At 34.5% G+C, this 18983-nt stretch overlaps 1 protein-coding gene across 1 annotated transcript in view; it reads left to right on the forward strand.

The window, feature by feature from the left end:
• Positions 1-18983, forward strand: part of IDE (insulin degrading enzyme) — a 75816-nt gene that overhangs the window by 15780 nt on the left and 41053 nt on the right. Inside the window, exons 5-11 of the mRNA XM_067300076.1 lie at positions 706-828; positions 5457-5569; positions 6047-6209; positions 6843-6935; positions 7465-7556; positions 9265-9345; positions 11262-11365. Of these exons, the coding sequence (XP_067156177.1) occupies positions 706-828; positions 5457-5569; positions 6047-6209; positions 6843-6935; positions 7465-7556; positions 9265-9345; positions 11262-11365 (769 nt within the window). The remainder of the gene's footprint in view (positions 1-705; positions 829-5456; positions 5570-6046; positions 6210-6842; positions 6936-7464; positions 7557-9264; positions 9346-11261; positions 11366-18983) is intronic.

Below are 18983 nucleotides of genomic sequence, written 5' to 3' on the forward strand. Positions count from 1 at the left end.
AACATAGACTATTTTCTTATAGGAGATTATGGAAAGCTTTGATATTGATGTAAAGTTTGCACCAATTAATAGGAAATGACTCAATGCAGAAAGCTGTGTCCCTCCTGCAAATATGGGCTTATTTAGGGACAATTTTCATGGTTCTGCTGCTTTCTAGTTGTATTCCCCTTTGCAGCAACAGCTTAGCTGTTTGTGAAGCAGGAGCTGAACAGTCACAATTTACAAACCATGTGTTGCAATTAGTAATTATTTATTTCAGTTTGTCTTAACGTGTGCTGAACTGCCACAAATTATAGCCTTGTACAATGATTCCTGTGACAGATACGTGTATATGGGAGTAAAAACCTGCTGCGGATGTGCCAAAGAAAAAGCTTTTCCTTCTTCTGAATTAGAGCCTGGGTTTAATTATACTGCTTAGAAATAACCCATTTAAATTAAAGGACTGATTTAGAAGACTGAAACTTCCTAGGTTCTTGAGGAGGATGCAGACTGAGAACAGAAGTATTTATTGCTCTGGTGAACTGAGATGATATTGATCCAATTTGCTTGTTATTATGTACACTAATTCTTTTTAAAATGACTGTCCATCTGGAGCAGAGCAGATTCATTCATTCATGGTTTTTCATTTTGATTTGTAAATTCATAAACATAAAGTTATATATGTCATCAACAAGCTATATCATTAAATTTTGTTTTATGTTACAGGGAACAAACTCACTCTGGAAACTAGACCAACCAAAGAAGGAATAGATGTAAGACAAGAGCTATTGAAGTTCCATTCTACTTATTATTCATCAAATTTAATGGCTGTTTGTGTTTTAGGAAGAGGTGAGAACCCAGAGTTTTGTTCTGTTTGTTGAATAATACTTTTAAATGTTATTTATGTTCTTTAAAATGAAGCGTATGCAAGTCTCTGAAAATCTAAAGAAGGGAAAAAGGTAAAAACTGTTTAAACTGTACAAGCTGATCAAATATAATTTTATATTTAGTGAAGTCTCCAACTTGCAGTGTGTAAATTTAAATGTTTATAAAGTCACTATAGAAAAAGAAATGAGCTGAAAATTTTAAATACATTATCAAATCACCAGTTACTGTCATTGTCTGTATATTTGTCTTATGAAGACTAACACCTCTCTGGTTTCAGATGTTAGAAGGGCTTTTGTTATTGTTTTTATATTTTAAATCTGTACTTCAACTACAAATATTTCTCTGTATTGTCAAAGGATAAAGGAAATGTTGAAATAGTGTTAGGAAAAATTTAATATTATTAGCTAGTTTTATTTTAGAGATTTGTGAGCCTTTTAGCAGACCTAATCTCAAAATACCTCACAGAACTTATTCTAGAATGACTTTAGCCAAAACCTCCAAGATAGAAGTACTAAAGCTTCAGCTGTTTATTTTATAGTAACTTAAAAATTAGCAAGGAGCCTTTGCTTCAGTTTCTGAATGAAGTTCCAGTTGCTTAACACCTTCTACAATCAAGATGCTATTTTATGTGGGTTTGCCAAAAGCTTAATAACAGCATGTTGAAAACTGTTTGCTTATTGAAGAAAATGCTCTGGCAAAGCAGTATTTATATGGTGTTTTACAATAATCCTTCAGTGGATATGAACAGAATAAAATTCATTAGCAAAGGCAAGCCCTCTCTACAGCTCTTTCCGATAACAGAAAGCTAAGTAAGAAGGTCATTGATGAAGCATGCCTGTGTAATTTTAATCATAGAGTATAAATGAATATTTTTTTCTTGTAGATTTTAAGACCAACAAACATGGTGAGGATGATGTTTTTACTTAAATGAAGTTTTATGTGTATATTCATTGCTGGATCAGTTCCAGGCTCCCTGATTCGCCTCAGTTAGATTTATTATTACAACACATCTACTGTATCATCACATATTTGATTTTTTTTTTTTTTTTTCAGTTGCAAACTGAAGAGTAAAATGTGTGTATATATATATATTTTTAAAGCTGCAGTGTCAGATGTCTGTTATGTGTAGGGATATATTTAACACAAATAGGGTTAGATGAATGTCACGTGAAAAAATGCTTTACATATTCTGCTGTTATCAAGGGGAAATTTCTGCAAGTAAATACTATAATATTGATGAAGATAACCTACAAATATTTTTCAATATTGTGAACTTATTCCTATTTGAAACAGGTATTTCCTTTTTCTCTTCCAGTTTTTTCTTTTGCTTATTTTACCAGAGCAAAATAAAAAGTCCTTTTTTTTTTTTTTTTCCTAGAGTTTCCTAAAAAGCTTAGAAAGGAGTATGCAAAGCTGTTTCCTCATTGAGGAAGCGAGCCTGTTGTCTACAGAGACATTTATTTTCTCTAAAATATTTATTTATTAATTGAAGATAAATAGATATTGATGAGAGGTTAAAACTACTGAAGCAAAATTATTTTCCTCGTTTAACAGTTTTGTTTTCATGATATCCAGACATTAAAGGGTTTTTTACGAGCTCTTTGCTGGACATGCAGTATTCCAGGACAGACGAAATCTGAATTTCTAGTATCAATAAAATGCAGAAAATAGCCTTAAAGCACCTTACCTTTTGAGTATTTTTGAAATTTGCATGTATATGTATATGTAATATATATATATAAACACCACAAAATACAAAAATATCCTTGTTAAAATCTTGCATTTAAGTATTTTCACTAGTGATCTTCTGCAGTAGAATTCCTTCAGTGTGAGTTGCCCTCCTAAATACTTTGATATTCAGGAAAAAAAGTTAAGAGCTTTTGAAAGATAGATCTATGGGATTTTTTTTCTTTCAATTTTGTAAAAATAAACAAACAAAACCTTTCTATTGGGCTTTTTTGCTCAGTTTGCTTCTATACAAAATGCCATGCAACTGCCCTTATTAGCCATATTTAATTAAGCAGTTGTCACTGTAATAGTGAAGTGCAATTTGGACAAAAGTTACATCTTATTTTCCCTGCACTTAGATGTACTTTTTTCACTCTCTGTTCTTTTTCCTAGCAGAAAAATAGACAATTATTTTCCAGAAGGATGTATATTAATGACTTATTTGGTTATTTGAGGGCTTATACGCACATGACTATCAACAGAATTGAAGTTCCAGGTTCTTCCTGATTTTTGATTATAAGAAGTTCCCCACATAAAGGCAAGCTGCAGAAAATAAACCTTATTAGCATTATTCTGTAAATTCTCTGCTGAAATACCTTGTCATCAATTTAGCAGTACTGCTAATTAATACAAAAAAGTTACAAATGATATAAAATAAAAATATATTGAGTTGCACTTTGCAAGTCCCACATGAACTTCTGACTCTTGTTCATTCTGAAATAAATGGGTTTCTAAAGCTGTGCTCAGTCTAGTAGTTTTCAGATATTCTGATTCTTCTACCCTCTTTTTGTTTGTATAAAATATGAAATAAAAAACATATATAAAAAGATGGTGGAGGAATCAGAATATGATTTCTCTAATAAATAGTGATAAATATTCAAAACAAAAGTTTGCTACAGTTAAATCATGAACTTCAAATCAAAAGATCAAAGATCTGCTTGTTTTAATAGACTCAGCAAAAATAAAATCTAATCAAAAGCAAAATTCACTGAATAATCATGGAACAACTTTAGTATGCAGTTCACATGTAGAATCCTAAATAGAAACTTTTCCGATAAGAAACCCTCTGGCAACTGAAAATCAGTCCTTAGAAACAAAAACCTCACAGTAACTCAAAGTAAACCTCGAGTAAAGCTTGAATGATCGTGCTCTTTGCCCATATTGAGATGGTATTTTTGTTTAGCTTTACAGAAACTTGAGCAGGAAAACTTGAATTCAGGAAGACTTGAATTCAGACTTCTCTGTGTATTCATTGATTTATAAAGAAGCTACTCCATTAACCAGAACCACTATTGTGATCTTGTTCGTTGGTTAAAAAGGAAAAAGTGGTTTTATGTTTAGAATTATTATCCTCACAATGTAAATCTGACATAAATTTGAAGATTTGCCAGTAAGAATTAGATGCAGTAATGTATACTTCATTTTTTACTAAGAAGCCACTGTGTAAACTTAAAAAAAGAAGAAGAAAAGGACATGAAGAAAGGTTGGAAATAATTCTTCGAAGCTGATAGTTCATTGCACCTCAGTCTTTTATCAGACCGTGTTAAAGAGAGTAACAGGATGAATAGAAAACAACTGGTTTTGGTTGTAGTAGTATAAAAATGTAAACTTCAGCCTTGGCTGAATGTCTGCTAAAGTAAGCCTGTACCTTTCAGCAGTAATTTTAGTGTTACTGGCTAAGATTGAGCCTGAAAAAGTATTAGTGGTACCTGTCTAACCTGATGTTCAGCACTGCTCCCATTCTGTAAATATAATCTTACATACTTTTTTCTGACATGGGTAATAAAAATAGTGGCCATTAATACAATTATATGCAGTTCACAAAGTATTAACATATGTTTAACCATCTTGGTTTGCACTGTTCTTTTTCCCCTGCAGCTTTCTGTCACTGTAGTGTAGGAGCTTGCATATGATGGGCAAAACAGTCTTTCTTGATAGGCAAGAAAGATTCCACTTTCTACATTTAGGGGAGATTGTCTTGACTAGCAAGGTGGCTGCTCTTTGAGGTCTTTCAAGGATTAAAGTTGTGCTTTGAGACATCCAAGAAACCCTGAATTTTTTTCTTCAGCTCCTACCATGAAAGGTGTGGGTTAAAACGACTTGAAGGAGAAGTCTCTCTTATCTTATTCTTACTTTTACAAATGCTCCAAAATGCCTCTGTTTAGGCAGATAGCTATTTTGAAGGCAGTATTTCAACAGAATTGATGTTGGTACCGTTTAGCGGAATTGACACACAACGTCAGGTTCTTTCTGCAAATGTTCTTCGTTTCATTTTTGGCGAGTTCTAGAATCACACACTGAAGCTAGAATGGATATAAAAGTAGAGGTCACACATATGTGGATGAAATTATGGGTCACTGAGGACAGGTGACTCTGGCTCATGGTGTATATGAAGTATTGGAGGTGGGCTGAGGCTGAATAAAATCGAGTTTTGACAAATACGCTTTCACTCTGGAAAAATGTGGATTACACACAGTGCTGTGGAACACTTGTAACTGTATTTCCATGCCCCTTATGCTTTTTGTGTAATGTTTATTTTTGTAAATGTTCAATACCTGATGCATTTTCTCTTCAGTTCCAGCTTAGATTCATCGGTACAGTTCAAAGATTTTTGTTTTTTCCCCTGTTTTAAGGATCCGTTTTAATTACAGTGGAAACATTCCTTTAATAAGCACAGTGCTTTTGTTATAGTTCAAAAGTTAAGCATTAAAATAGATGTCCTTTCTGAAATTAATAATCATCATACCTTTAAAACTACTTTTCTGTATAATCCCCGTCTCCCCAAAATACATCCCAAATCTAAATTTCCTGGAGTCTTCAGATAACGATTATGCTTTTTCTAATGTCTCTTTTTTTTCTAGAATCCTTGGATGAGCTGACTAGCTTAGTGGTGAAGTTATTTTCAGAAGTAGAGAACAAAAATGTCCCTATACCAGAGTTTCCTGAACATCCTTTTCAAGAAGAACACCTTCGGGTAGGTATAGAGATGTATATTCCTTCAAGAGTGTATAACTTAAGTGATATTTTTCATGTTATGTTAACACACTGCACTTCACCACTTTTGTATCAGTGTCCCTGATAAATTCCGTATTTCTTCCTCCATCTTTCCACCCACCTCTCCATACTAATTATAATTCATATGATTATAGTAAAGATTGCACATTTGGTTGCAGCTGTAAGCAACTGAGAAATAATTAATTCTATAATTAATAAACAATTAACGTTTGCAGCATGTTAAGGCTTGTGAAATGGAAACAGTGGTTTAAGTGTTGCCCTAATTTTTACATATGTCCACTTTCAGCTGGATTTTTTTGATGTTTATGTTGGTAATAAAGTGTGTGTGTGTGTGTGTGTAAAGGGGAAATGATATGTGCTCCTGAAGAGAATGAAATAATGAGATTGGTTGAGTTCTGTTTGTATTATGGATTTCCTCATTTATTTTTATTTTCAGCAACTTTACAAAGTGGTACCTATTAAGGACATTAGAAATCTTTATGTCACGTTTCCTATACCAGACCTTCAGAAATACTACAAATCAAACCCTGGTCATTACCTTGGTCATCTGATTGGGCATGAAGGCCCAGGGAGTCTTTTATCAGAGCTTAAAGCCAAAGGTAGGTCCTATGAAGGTAAAGAATTAAAAATTACTGTATTGCTTGTGTTGTGAAAACTTGGAACAATGTTTCACATAAAATCAATCTCTATATGTTAAACTTAAAATTCCAGTTACTTGAGTAATTTGAATCCTAAGTCAATTTTACACTTTATTCTTGTTTCTCTGACAGGTAAAGACAAATAAATAAAAAGAGCCCTGAGTATTGAAGCTATTATTTCTTGCACGTTCCTTCTTCATTCACCCCTATTTAGAGGCACACAAACTTTGATATACTGATCTTGCTTCTATTCTTTTACTGACTTAGAGACTATTGTCAGCTCCCTGAATTGACTGGAAGACCTCAAGAGTGTATCTTTGGCTATTGTTCTTTGTATTACAGTGTTCCAGATAGAAATAAATTGCCTGGGGACCAAATGGTCTCAAGTTCTTCACAACATCCCTTCAGATAGGTCTGACTTCTCTAATGTTTAACTTGTGCTGTTGCTATAAGTGTTAAGGAAGAGAAGGGGAAACGTGTAAAATAATCGAAATGTCAAAACAAAAGTAATTTAAAGTTGCCGAAGCTTACAAATAAGTAGTGGAAGACTTTACAAATTCGTTTATGTAATATATTTTCTCTTTGATTTCATAGGCTGGGTAAATACTCTGGTTGGAGGACAGAAGGAAGGTGCTAGAGGTTTCATGTTTTTCATCATTAATGTGGACTTGACAGAGGAAGGACTTTGTAAGTGAAGTGCTATATCTGTATTTCATGTTATTCCTGATCTGATGGGTTTTGTGTTTGTATTCAAGAAGACTAATGGTGCTTATTACTTGAAAGCCAATATATTTTAATTAACTGGTTATTCTTCTGGGTTTGCATCCCCCCAGTATGTTAACGCACTTTATCTAACATAAGAAATGAACTTATTTGATCTGTATTAAATTAAACCATTTTATTACATAAATATTTTAAAATAAATTTATTTTAAAGAAAAGCTGTTAATACCTGTATGTGCTGCTTATTTGAACTATTTAAACCTGAGTTAAATTATATTAATCATCACTATTGGACATCTAAAAGCAGTTTTTTGAGTTAGCTGGGAACTTAAACACTTAGTTAAAGACTGTGAATGATCACATTAACTTTGGCGGGATTGCATACGTACTTAAATATCTTGATGTGTCAGGATCCAATTCATACTTGTTTTCATCAGAATTTTTTCTGCTTGCAGAATTGAGTGAATTATTAAGCTAGCATCTTTCCTTTTCAGTGCATGTTGAAGATATTATTTTGCACATGTTTCAATATATTCAAAAACTACGTACAGAAGGACCTCAAGAATGGGTTTTCCAAGAGTGCAAGGTACAGTGATTGGTATTTAAAATGTTCTGTGGTTATAATTTTATAAATTTTAGGGTTATAACTGGAACAAAATTCCTTGGCTATGGAGATAACCTTTAATAATTGCATGGGAATCAAGTTTCTTAATTTTAAAGATTTGTTTTCTGTAACATTATCACACAAATGGCTGGAACATTGAGCATGCATTGTCTTAATGTAAATATGAAATGCTTTTACAGAGCAATGAGTTGACATTGCATGGTAACACGATGAGGGTGGAGAAAGATGTAACTTACCTGCTCTGCAAGGATTTTGCATAACCTTTCTTAGCCTTTATTGAAGGCGTGGGAGAAAAAAACTTGCTGTGCGGGAGAACAGTGGGTCAGGATTTGAAATGGCTCTTATTCTACCCTTCTCTTCCTTCATGTGCTAAACTGTAGAGTTGAGATTGTAGAGGCAGTAGGACATTAATAACCTGCTGTCTGACCTTTGTGAGAGGTGAACATGTTGCTTCCTAAAACGTTTTATGGAGTACTTCAGCTGTATGCTTCAGTGTTTGCTGAACTGTTAGTGTCTTACAAGTCTGTATGGCTCTGTGTGCACAGAGCAAAAATTAAAAGTGTCATATTAGAATTAAATAGTACTGAACTTCTCCATGGCAGTGCGCAATAAAAACAATTCTTTATATATATATTCTCACTGGTTCACTAGAAATAGTTAGGTGAAGATTTCTTGTGCATATAGTTTCTTGTGTCTAAAATTAGAAATTCGGTAGATGCAAACTTATCCCCTGCATTTTGATGCTGTGTACGTGTGGAAGAAGTGTCTTTACTCTCTGCTAAGAGAGTCCCAATGGGATTGTTTCACTGTCACCATAAACAAATCTAAGATTGCATTGTCACTGAAAGAGGTGGTTCCATCCTCCACCTCATAGCTGTGTCTTTTCCTTGCTCCTCTTGTGTCAGCCCTCGCACTCCTCAGGCTGTGAAGCGAGTTAGAAGAGCTGACAAACTGATTGAAAACTAATCACCTTTTGAGTTAATTTTCAGCTGAATTTTTGAATTGACCAGACTTGCTGCATGGTTTTACAGGAGGAAGGGACTGTCCCTTTCATTGGCCTTGTAGCCTTATATCTCTTTAAGTCACCCTTGCAGCTGTATTCTGAGAATGATGTGTTCTATTTCTGTGGCTAAAGACAGCAAAAAGAAACACGCTTTTTTCTGTCTCTAAGCTTACTTTTTGGCTGGCTAAACAAAAGGAACAAAAAGGCAAAAGGGAAAGGCTTCAGTTCCTTAATAGTCTTCCAGTGCAATGTTCATTGTCTGTCTGTTGGTGATAATAAGGTTGGTGTGTTTCCAAATTACCAAGAAATTTAAATACACAAGCTATGGGACAGATCTCTTACTATGAACATGACTTGAAAGACCGTCATTTGTGTTTTTCAACATAGAGCCTTATCAGGCTAAAGTGCTAAGCATGCTTAATGCTTCGCATTGCGAAACTGTCTCAAGTTGCTCGTGAGCTTTGTGCAGCTTGAATATTACTGATGAAATCTCTTGTTAGGTGTCTGTCTCAGACTGAATACTGCTATAAAATGGATAAAATGCAATTCCCTTCTTTTCTTATAAAAAGGAATTAAATAGCCTTAAGTGTTACTAAGTATTATTATTAGTAAGTAGCCTTAAGCATTAAATATATATTTTTTCACCCTTGCTCTGTTGTTTCCTAGGATCTAAATGCTGTGGCTTTCAGATTTAAAGATAAAGAACGACCACGAGGTTATACATCAAAACTTGGAGGAATGTTGCATGTAAGTGGTTTTTTGGACAATATATTAAACATACTGCTGAATGATTAAGTTCTTTAATTGCACTGTGAATAAATATGGGTATCTGCAAAGATCCTTTGCACTTCTTGAGCTTAGGAAGCTAATGTTATGTTTTGTGAGCTCTTACCATTGGCAGTCAGCAGGTCACGTTTCCTTTGCTCTCTACTATTTTATAATTCCATGCTTGGTAGAACTGATTTTACAATAACTGAAGTTGCTCTTTCGTCTGGATATTTCAGTGTTGCTTAAGACAGATTAGAAATGAACAGATTTCTTAAAATCTCCCCTTCAAATTACTTAGTCTGCTTAACCTTTTATGTTCAGAATGTAGTTAAGCGAGCATTTCTTGGTGTACTGTGAATCTTTCAGACTAGACTTCTCAAATTCTGTTCTTGTCTGATCTATTTGACAAATCTTTAGCATTCACATTTGAATTTTTTTATAACACAGGTTTGGTTTATTGTCCTTGGTCACATTTTTTTTTGTTCTTCTTTCCAAAAATGCTTTGTGTCAGCTACTGTGTCTTCTGGAATTGGTCCCATTGCAGTTTTATGTATAACGTCTGTAATTCAAAAAGCCCCTTTATAATAATTTTGGTTAAAGAAGTGCAGCTGTATGGTACATTGTTAGTACCCTGTGCTTAGGCTACCTGGTATTTTCCCTTCATATAAAAGGGTCTCCAAAGTCATTCATACTAATCATTTTCAGACAAATTCTAATTGACTACCTTAAATTGCCAGGTACCTTGTCTTAAAATTTCATTTTATATATATATATATATATTTTTTTCCAGATACATAGTAACTAGCTCACTGACACGTCTGTGTGCACATAACTCTTTTTAAATAATCCAGACACCTCTCTAAGTGAATGGGAGAACATGTTCCTAGAAATAACAGTTGCTATGGGAGAATACAATAGAATCATAAATGCAACTAGATAGAAGTGTGTTCTATGTATTTGAAGTTAAATCTGATTTGACATTTTATAATTTGACCGCTAATCTAGAGGCAGGGCATAACTCAACATACGTTTTCTTCCAGTATGATGAAATGTACTGTGTCAGTCTCTTGCAAATAAAAGTGTATGAAAAATAAGAGGCACAAACCATTTCAAAGAAAAGCTGTAAGGATGGTCCAGGGCTGCCTGGCACAGTGAGACACTGGGAACACCGGTTTTGGGAGGGAAGAAGTCAGTAGCTGGGCTCTCCATTAATAGTTCTTACAAGCAGTTTTTGTTATTGGTGAATACTGGTAATAGCGAAAGTATGCAGTTGACATGATTTGCTGAAATCCCTTAGATAACTCTTTCCTACCTTAAATCTTAATTTCAGCATGGCTATTTGCAGCTCCTACCCAGAAGCTTCTACCCTATGTGCACACATTGAAGATTTGCTAAAAAATCTTAAATTTTCACAGTTAGAGCCCTAAATAAATATGTTAGAATTGTCTGAATCTATATCATGCTTTTATGTAAATGAAATGTGCTTTGCGTTAAAATACTGTAAAAGAAGTTGAATTTTTAGTGAATCCTAAAAAAAAAAAAAAAAAGGATATTGAGGGTATTTTGTTCTGTTTTGTTTTTTCTCCATATGCACTGTGGTGACTACTTGGCATTCTTTTATCTTTAAAAATGTCCTGCAGGGGTCAGCATTTACCATGTTATTTTTACTTTTGTTACTGTGAAACACTATTTAGAGGTGTATGACTTTTTATATTGAAACATGCAATACTTCAAGACAAAAGAATGCTAGTATTTACAAGTACCAAAAAAACTGGAGAAATACAATCTGCATAATCAGAGTACTACTTTATCTTGTTTAGTTTAATTCAGTATTTTTTTCCTGTTTAGTTTTTGTTGTTTAATTCATCTACATATTTCTGCATTTTGTGTTTTAGTATTATCCTATAGAAGAAGTATTGGCTGCTGAATATTTGCTTGAAGAATTCAGACCCGATTTAATAGAGATGGTACTAGATAAACTGAGACCAGAAAATGTTCGGTAAGTTGAGTTGCAGTAACTTGTATTTTAACCCAAATTCTATAAGAAAGCAGAAGCACTAACAGGAGTACAAATTTTTAGGTGTCTTTTACAGCTCCAAAGCAAATGTTACTGAAAAAGAGCTGATTGCTCTGTATGTTAATGAGATTTCTTTGTACTCCCCATTGAAAATAAGCCATCTCTTCTATTTTCAAGGGCCTGTAACTTCTCCTGTTCAGACTGAAACTTTTTATGTAGGATATCTTCCTCAGACTGAATTTCTTTTTAAGAAAATGTTTACTCGGAACAATTCAACTGTAACTGAGAAAAAGCCTAGTAAAAGTTATCCAGCTTTGCTTAAATCCTTGGGTTATTTTAAATGAAATGCTTGAATGCTCATAATTTGGTGCTAGGTCTGAAAATCTGTTAAGGGGATTGCTCTTATCCGCTGTATATATTTTACTTTCCCTATGGAGAGCTATCAAAATTTGTGCAAATCAGCAGAGCCCCTGAAAAATAGCAGTTTATGTGGGTAGAAATGTCTGCATTTTTAGCTGCTAAAATCTCCCAGGCTTTCAGAGTGTCTCTTTGATGTGAGCGTGACCAAACTGTGCGTGTGTGTTCTCCACGGCGTGTGCTCAGTAGCCCTGGAAGCAGAGCAGGTGTTGAAGGGAAAAGAGGAAGCGTTGCTCCCCTGAGCTTTGGAGGATCCTCTGTTGTCACCCAAGTAGAAAAGGGAGTCCTAAAAAATATATATACACACACACACATATATACACACATATATATTCCTAATATCTATTTGAATATATATATAAAATATATTTTTTATATATAGGAATATATATAGGAATATATGTATATTCCTAATATCTATTTGAATACCTGAAGAACAGTATTCTGACCAGGATGAGGGAAATGAGTCCACTGAAACAAATAGTCTGCTGAGATTGAGATACACAGGTGGAGGAATCTGGAAGCCAGAGAAGAAACCTGGGGCAGGCTAGCAAGGAGGGTGTTAACTGAGGAGGAGGAAGGGCTGGGGCAAGGGATTAATGAAGAGAGGAGGAGCCTGGGACAGAGCGGGTGAAAGGGATGGTGGGGGTGATTTAAGGAGGGATATTGGTAGCTGTGGGGAAATGATGATAAAATCAAATAACTAATAATAAAATATCAAATAGCTGCTTCTTAATTGTATGTTCTGTGCCCTGAACAGGACAGAGTTTCAGTAGGACAAAATTAAACTTAAAATGTAAACTTGTGTGTATGTATATATTTATGCATATATATATGTGTGTGTGTGTGTCTGTGTATAATATGATACAGTCTAATTGCAAGAAGAGGAGAGAGCAAAGCAAGGTTGCATGGGCAATGGTTATTCAAGTACTTTGGAACTTAAATTTTGTTTTTTTACAATTTAATTATCTTAATATAGCTTTTGTGTGTGTCTATTGTAATTTATTACAATATTAAATCCAAGTAGTGTAGAGGTTTTACTAAGATGTACAAAAACACAGAAATGAGTAGTTGCTTATGTTTCTGCATATTAATCTTAACATGTTTGAACACCTGTTTATCAAAGTGTTTTGGAAGCCAGGTAGATGGTACAAAAATAATACATTTTTGGCTGTTTATGAACATATTCCACACTGGAATTTTTAGACAGTGTTTGATATAGAAAGTACCATGCAGATGGACAGTGAGGCATGCATTCATGTATTTTTCAAGCGTGCATATTTCAGCCTTGTGAGATTACTTTGAAGACCTAAAAATTTCAGCATGAATCTTCATTATATTTGTCTGTGTGACAAAATCCCTTTTGTATATTCATTTAGCTTAAACTACATCATTATTGGATACATTAGAATGAAATTGGATTATGATCTGCATTTGCAAATGTCATGGGGTTTATAGGGGTATACTAGTAATGGCAAAATAAATGAAACTGCATATGTCAGTGACTGTAGTTGCCATAGTAATTAATGCCCTTTAAAGAAGGGCCTATATCTTCGTGTGTGGGTGTGTATCTGTGTAATGCGTGTGGGATACTGCAATTGAAGCTTGAATATTTGGAGAGAACATATTTTGAACAAGCAGTACTGAGAATTTCCAGGTTCTCTTTCCTATTGTATTAAATACTTCTATTTTGAATGTGTTTTCCACTTTGATCTACTGCCCAAGTTTTGAAATTTGATACCAGAGCTTACCTTTAATCTAAAGACTGGTGTTAGTAATTAAAAGAGAGAATACATAATTACTATTTCCCTTAAGAAAGCTTAATCAGAAGTTCCAAATAGATTTGAACTTTAAACTGGTTTTAGAATAGTTTGGAAGCAATAGGTAAACCATTTTTTTTAATACTGATTTAGGAAACAAGCTATAGGTGCTGAATTGGGGCTGATGTTAATTATAGCTTTAAAATGCGACTCTTAGGATTTTTAGAGAACAGAAATATTTCTGTAGGGAAGGATACCTTCTGTGATGCAATTGGGTCTTTAGGCTCTCTGCCAGAGAACGAGCAAGGTATAGGTATCTACTTGTTGACACTTCTAAAAATTGCCCTGGGGAGTTAATAGATTTAAATAACTTCATAGACGCTTTGAGCTTGTCGTGTGTGAAACGCAGATACAGCTGGACACTACAGATCACTCACCAGTTTTCTTTGCTACTGCTGTCACTGGTTAAGCCAGCCTTCGTCGCTGCCACCCGGCTGACGGTACTCCAGCATCAACTAGCCAAAACTAATGTTGTTCAAGGGTTATTAGTGTGAGAAAGGAAAGCGTAGAGAATGTAGGTAGAGGGAGAAAAGTTAAGTTTGTAGTGTGTGGTCTGGAGAGTAATAGTGGTAACAGTTTTTATAAGAATTTGGAGTGTTAGGTGGTGTGGTGTGCTGTGCAAGTTTTGGCTTCTGTCAAATGTGTAGTAAAAACATAACTGTTTTACAGCATTCTTTTCTTTTTGTTAATGTAAGCCCTTATTTGCACTTGCAATTGCAATGCTGCATTGTTCTGTCTTCTGTTTTTCAAAAAAAAAAGCAAGAAAAGAGCAAGATGAAAAAGAGGACTACTTGCTATTAGAGAGATTAAAAAAATACATCTAAGAAATGTTTGGAATTTAGTCTTTAAAAAGGATACGGGCTGCAACAGACTGGGGAGATGTATCAAAAATGAGGAAAACTCTAAGAAAAGTAATCTGGATGTTCCTGGTCCTCCCCATCTTAGAAGAATTACGTGGGTCTTAATGAAATTGAACATCGGTACATTTTTATAAAAGAAGGTTTTAAAATGTGTACGTACATTTTCTATACGTGTGTGTGTGTGTGTATACACATATGTATGTATGCATAAAAGGCCTGTGGAGTCCATTGTCATCAGTTATAATGTACATGAAAACTCATTAGAATCTGTATTTTGCCATTCCCCAAAGCAAGGAAATGAAGTAATGCCCGAGGGTTCCTCGCAGTATAGCAACTGAAACAGCAGCTCTACAAATCACGCTTGAAACAACTTTTAAGACTTTTTGAGGAAGGGGTTGATTTGTCATGACTGACCTCTGCAAAGGACCTCATGACTGACAGTGCAAAGCTGGAAAAGGATTCAACATTTCTGTGGATAAAGAGAACAGGCAGCGTTGCTCTAGATGGAATGGGTAGTTAGTTAGACATACACCGTTAGACATACACCGTTGTCTTTGAGAGTACAAAGCAACTGCTAACTAAATGAATAGGAAGAAAATTCCATTATGACAGATTATGCTACAGTGGTTTGTAGTCTTTTTTTCTTTTTTTTTTTTTTTTCCCCATATATTTTTCTCTAAAGTATCTGATACTGGCTACTGACAAATTCAGTGCTGGACTACACAGAGTGGTTTTCTAACCTGTTGTGGCAATTTCTACATTGCATAGACGTATCAGTAGAAATTCCAGTGGTGTGCAGTGTTTGCATGGTAGTGGTGGTGAATGCTGTCACATATTCTGAACATACTTGGTAGTCTGCAAAGTTCTTTAGGTGTGGTAAACTCTCTAACCTTCCATGAAGCCCTTAATTGAAAATATTTGTTTACTCTGTTATATATACCTTTTATTTATAGTGATATTGTAAGGTTACATTGTTGCTCTTTCACAGTCTTCTCATGTATGGTAAAGTGACTTGCTGGAGGTGTGAATATCCTCTAGCATTGCACTTGGTAATTGTGAATTAATTTTAAACAAAGCAAGTATTTTTTTCTAAGTGGAACGTATCTTGCCCAGAGAAAATATCAGCTCAAGGTGATCAGCTTTAGTATTTGAAGCAATATGAAACTGGGAACCACTGATCCTGTAGATAGTGGGAATAACTGTTGTATCCCAGCTTTTTGGATAGAGCCTGTCTGTAAGTTTGATTAGGCATTTCTGGAGTCGTGCATATGTGACTTTTCTAAGTAGTAAAGTATAGTACAGTAACAGTGGAGAGGCACAGTGCCGGGGTGCTTGGGGACTGACAGACTTGCTAGAATAGGTAAGCTTTCACGCACAGGAAAGTCTCCAAGTCTTCATACTGGAAGAGAGATGGTGGCTTGCTGCCTGGGTCAGGAAAGCCTGTGCTGAGAGTGGGGTGGTCAGCTGGTGACTTCTGTGCATCTGGGTTGCTGTGCAGTCCTAGGCTTCGCAGAGCTTAGGTCTCCTTCTGCTTTCTTCTGGTCTGTTACTGTTTTCTCTTTGGATGCTGAAAGGAATGTGGTTTATTAGTCTTCCCTGAGGACTAACCACGTTGGCTCTTCGTTTTACAACCACGTTGTCTCTTTTTTACCTGGTTTAAGAAATAGATTATAATGATGATGTAGTTTTAATCATTTGAATTAAACTAAATATTGGGAGATAAGGGACTTTAAAAATTGGAACCTAACCTACATTTATGGCCTCTTCAGTTTCTGTATAGTTAAATACATGATGTATACATTCTTTTTGTTGCAGAAATTTTAGTAGGGTTTAAAGGTAGTAAATAAGTTTGAACACCTACAGCTATTCTGTTAAGGCTTAAATATAAACACGTACAAACTAGAGAATGACCAAAAACTGGATAAATCCAGTCTGAACAGCAGAATTCAACAAAGCAGTGATATTCTAACATGCATCTAACAGTGTCAGCAGCAAGGCAGTAATGACACAGCAGCAGGCAGACTTTGTACTTGAATTTGAATGGTATATGGTCTCACTGATGGTAAATATATTGCTTGTTATATGTAAACTAAAACATGCTAGTGTTAACTTGCTATTACCATAACAACTGTACATTCCCATCTTAGCTCTCTTTGTGTTCAGAATAACATTTGTATTAAACTGTTTGTCTTTTCTAAAACCCCAACTTCAAGCTAATCTGAGGTGAGCTGACACCAGAACCTCAACAAAGGTATAGAGTGCTTCCCCCCCTCCCCCCCAAGGCATCAAGTAAAATTCAAGATTCTTAAGTGTCATGTTGCTTTTTCCTGCTTAGCTAAGTGGTATAATTTTCAGTATAGAATAAGAAGCTATAATTGTGTTTTTATGTAGCTTAGTTATTATTTGTTATATATATATGTTATTTATATATAATAATTATTATATGCAGCGTAGTAATATTACAAACTGATTTTTCTCAGAGGTAAAAGTGTAAGTCCTTTTAATTTTAATAGGAATTAAATACTTGTTTTCAGGGATTCAACTGCTTAAAGTTCTGAGCTAATTAGATTTTCCAGTTTTCATGTAATTGAAGCAAAATATCAACTTGTATATAGTAATATACTCCTCTTAGGCATGTTTTAAACTATTATCTTTAGAAATAAAGAGTATAATGAAATTAACTAGCAGTTTTTTCATCTTTTATTTACCTAAGATGCTTTAAAAAATGTAGTAAAATATAACAAGAACATCACTTTGTTGTAACTTTTATTTTAAATAACTGGCAAGATAAAGTCTGTTGGAAGGAAGAAAAAGCTTAGTTAAATATTACTGAAAGTGGTTTCATAATATATTACAAAGGTTCAGGAAGCCACTGTGAATTTGCGTTTTTAGGACCTGATATTGGTCTTATAAAAGAATGTGAGGTGAGATTACAGATGCTAATAAAAGGATCTCCTTATGTTTTTCATTTTTCGATTACCTCTGTATCTACGTGCATGTGATAAACCATCAATCCAATAGCCTATTTCCTCCTTCTTCACTTGAGCAAACTGTGTGTACTAATAAAAAAAACCTATGGACGCATGCTTTTAAACAATCTATATGCATTTGGTTATCAGCTATTTCACTGATATTAATGCTAATGTTTACCTTTCTGTTCTCCTTTTTTATGGAAGAATTAATGCATGCCACATCACCCGTGATCACTGGTATCATAGAAGTGACACTGGAAGATGTTGTATTATGATGGGCTGAAGAAAATTTTTGTTGTGCATTTTTTTAATTAGATGACCAATCTTTACTGTATTTATTTTGCCTGCTGTCAAGTAGGAAAGTTCTATTTTATGGATAGAAAATTATATATTTTAAGAACTATATTTAGGGGCCTGGCTCCCATTGAAATTCCTGCAGTGCTGATTTCAGTGGAAGCTACTTGCTGAGACATAGATCTGGGCCTAGATAATATTCCCAGTATATGTCAAAGAGCATTTAACAGGCAAGAAAACTGAATGTAAGTCCAGAGTTAATGTCCTAACTTTGCCTGTTTTTTTTTTCTTCTTTTTTTCTTCTGTTCCTTGCATAAATTGTGGCACACAATGGTGTAGTTTCCCTCAGTTTGAAACACTATTTTCTACAGCATTTTTATTTATCATTTCCTTTTTCTAACACTATTTAAATTCACCTTCATTAAGGACTTTTCTTGGTTTATCTATATTGACATAGCTATATTCACTGTTAAAAAGACTACTGTTCAGTGTCTTTTCAAAAAGTTTAGTTCAACCATGTTATTTTCTTAACAAATTTTGTTTTTAAAGAATATGGAAAAATATCCATACTCACAGATGGTAGCAAGTATCCATATGCTCTTCTATTTGACTGAACCATAACAGGAAGTTTTTATATTTCCCCCCCTTCCTTCCTGCCCCCGCATACTACTTGTTGCATTTAGTAGCTTAATTTCCCTAAGAGAGAAGCCTCCTTAAGATGCGAGCATCATTTTTACTTGTTTAAACTGCATTGGGTTTTGCCAGCCATCTGTGGAGATAAGGGAGAAGACTTGGCATGTGTTGCAATTTCAGCTGAAAAAAGTAATTTTGCCATCATTTCCAATACGCTTTTTTTCTTATCATCTGCAGAATAAATGCTATTAAAATTTGAGAAGTTAGTGACTCATCAGATTGAGCAACTCAAGAACATTTTTCCCTGGATAGTTAATGGATTTTTTCCCCTCTTTCTTGATATCTGAAGTGCAGCCTTAGTAGTATCCTAGTTGGAAGAAAAATACAATGAAGGACAAAAATGTTGATACAGAAACTTCTAGAGGCCTGAATTTCAGAGATACTGAGCAAACGGTGATTTCTGTGCAGTTGTTGGTGTCCATCCCTGACAAGAAACTACAGATACAGCATATGTGTTTATTTCTTCTTTTCTTACATTGTATTTAAGTAAACATTTTGAAAATCACAATTTGTTCATTTGTTTCCTGTCCCAAACTATTGTATA

The sequence above is a fragment of the Apteryx mantelli genome, chromosome 7 (genome assembly GCF_036417845.1).
Source record: "Apteryx mantelli isolate bAptMan1 chromosome 7, bAptMan1.hap1, whole genome shotgun sequence".
NCBI classification, from domain to species: Eukaryota; Metazoa; Chordata; class Aves; order Apterygiformes; family Apterygidae; genus Apteryx; species Apteryx mantelli.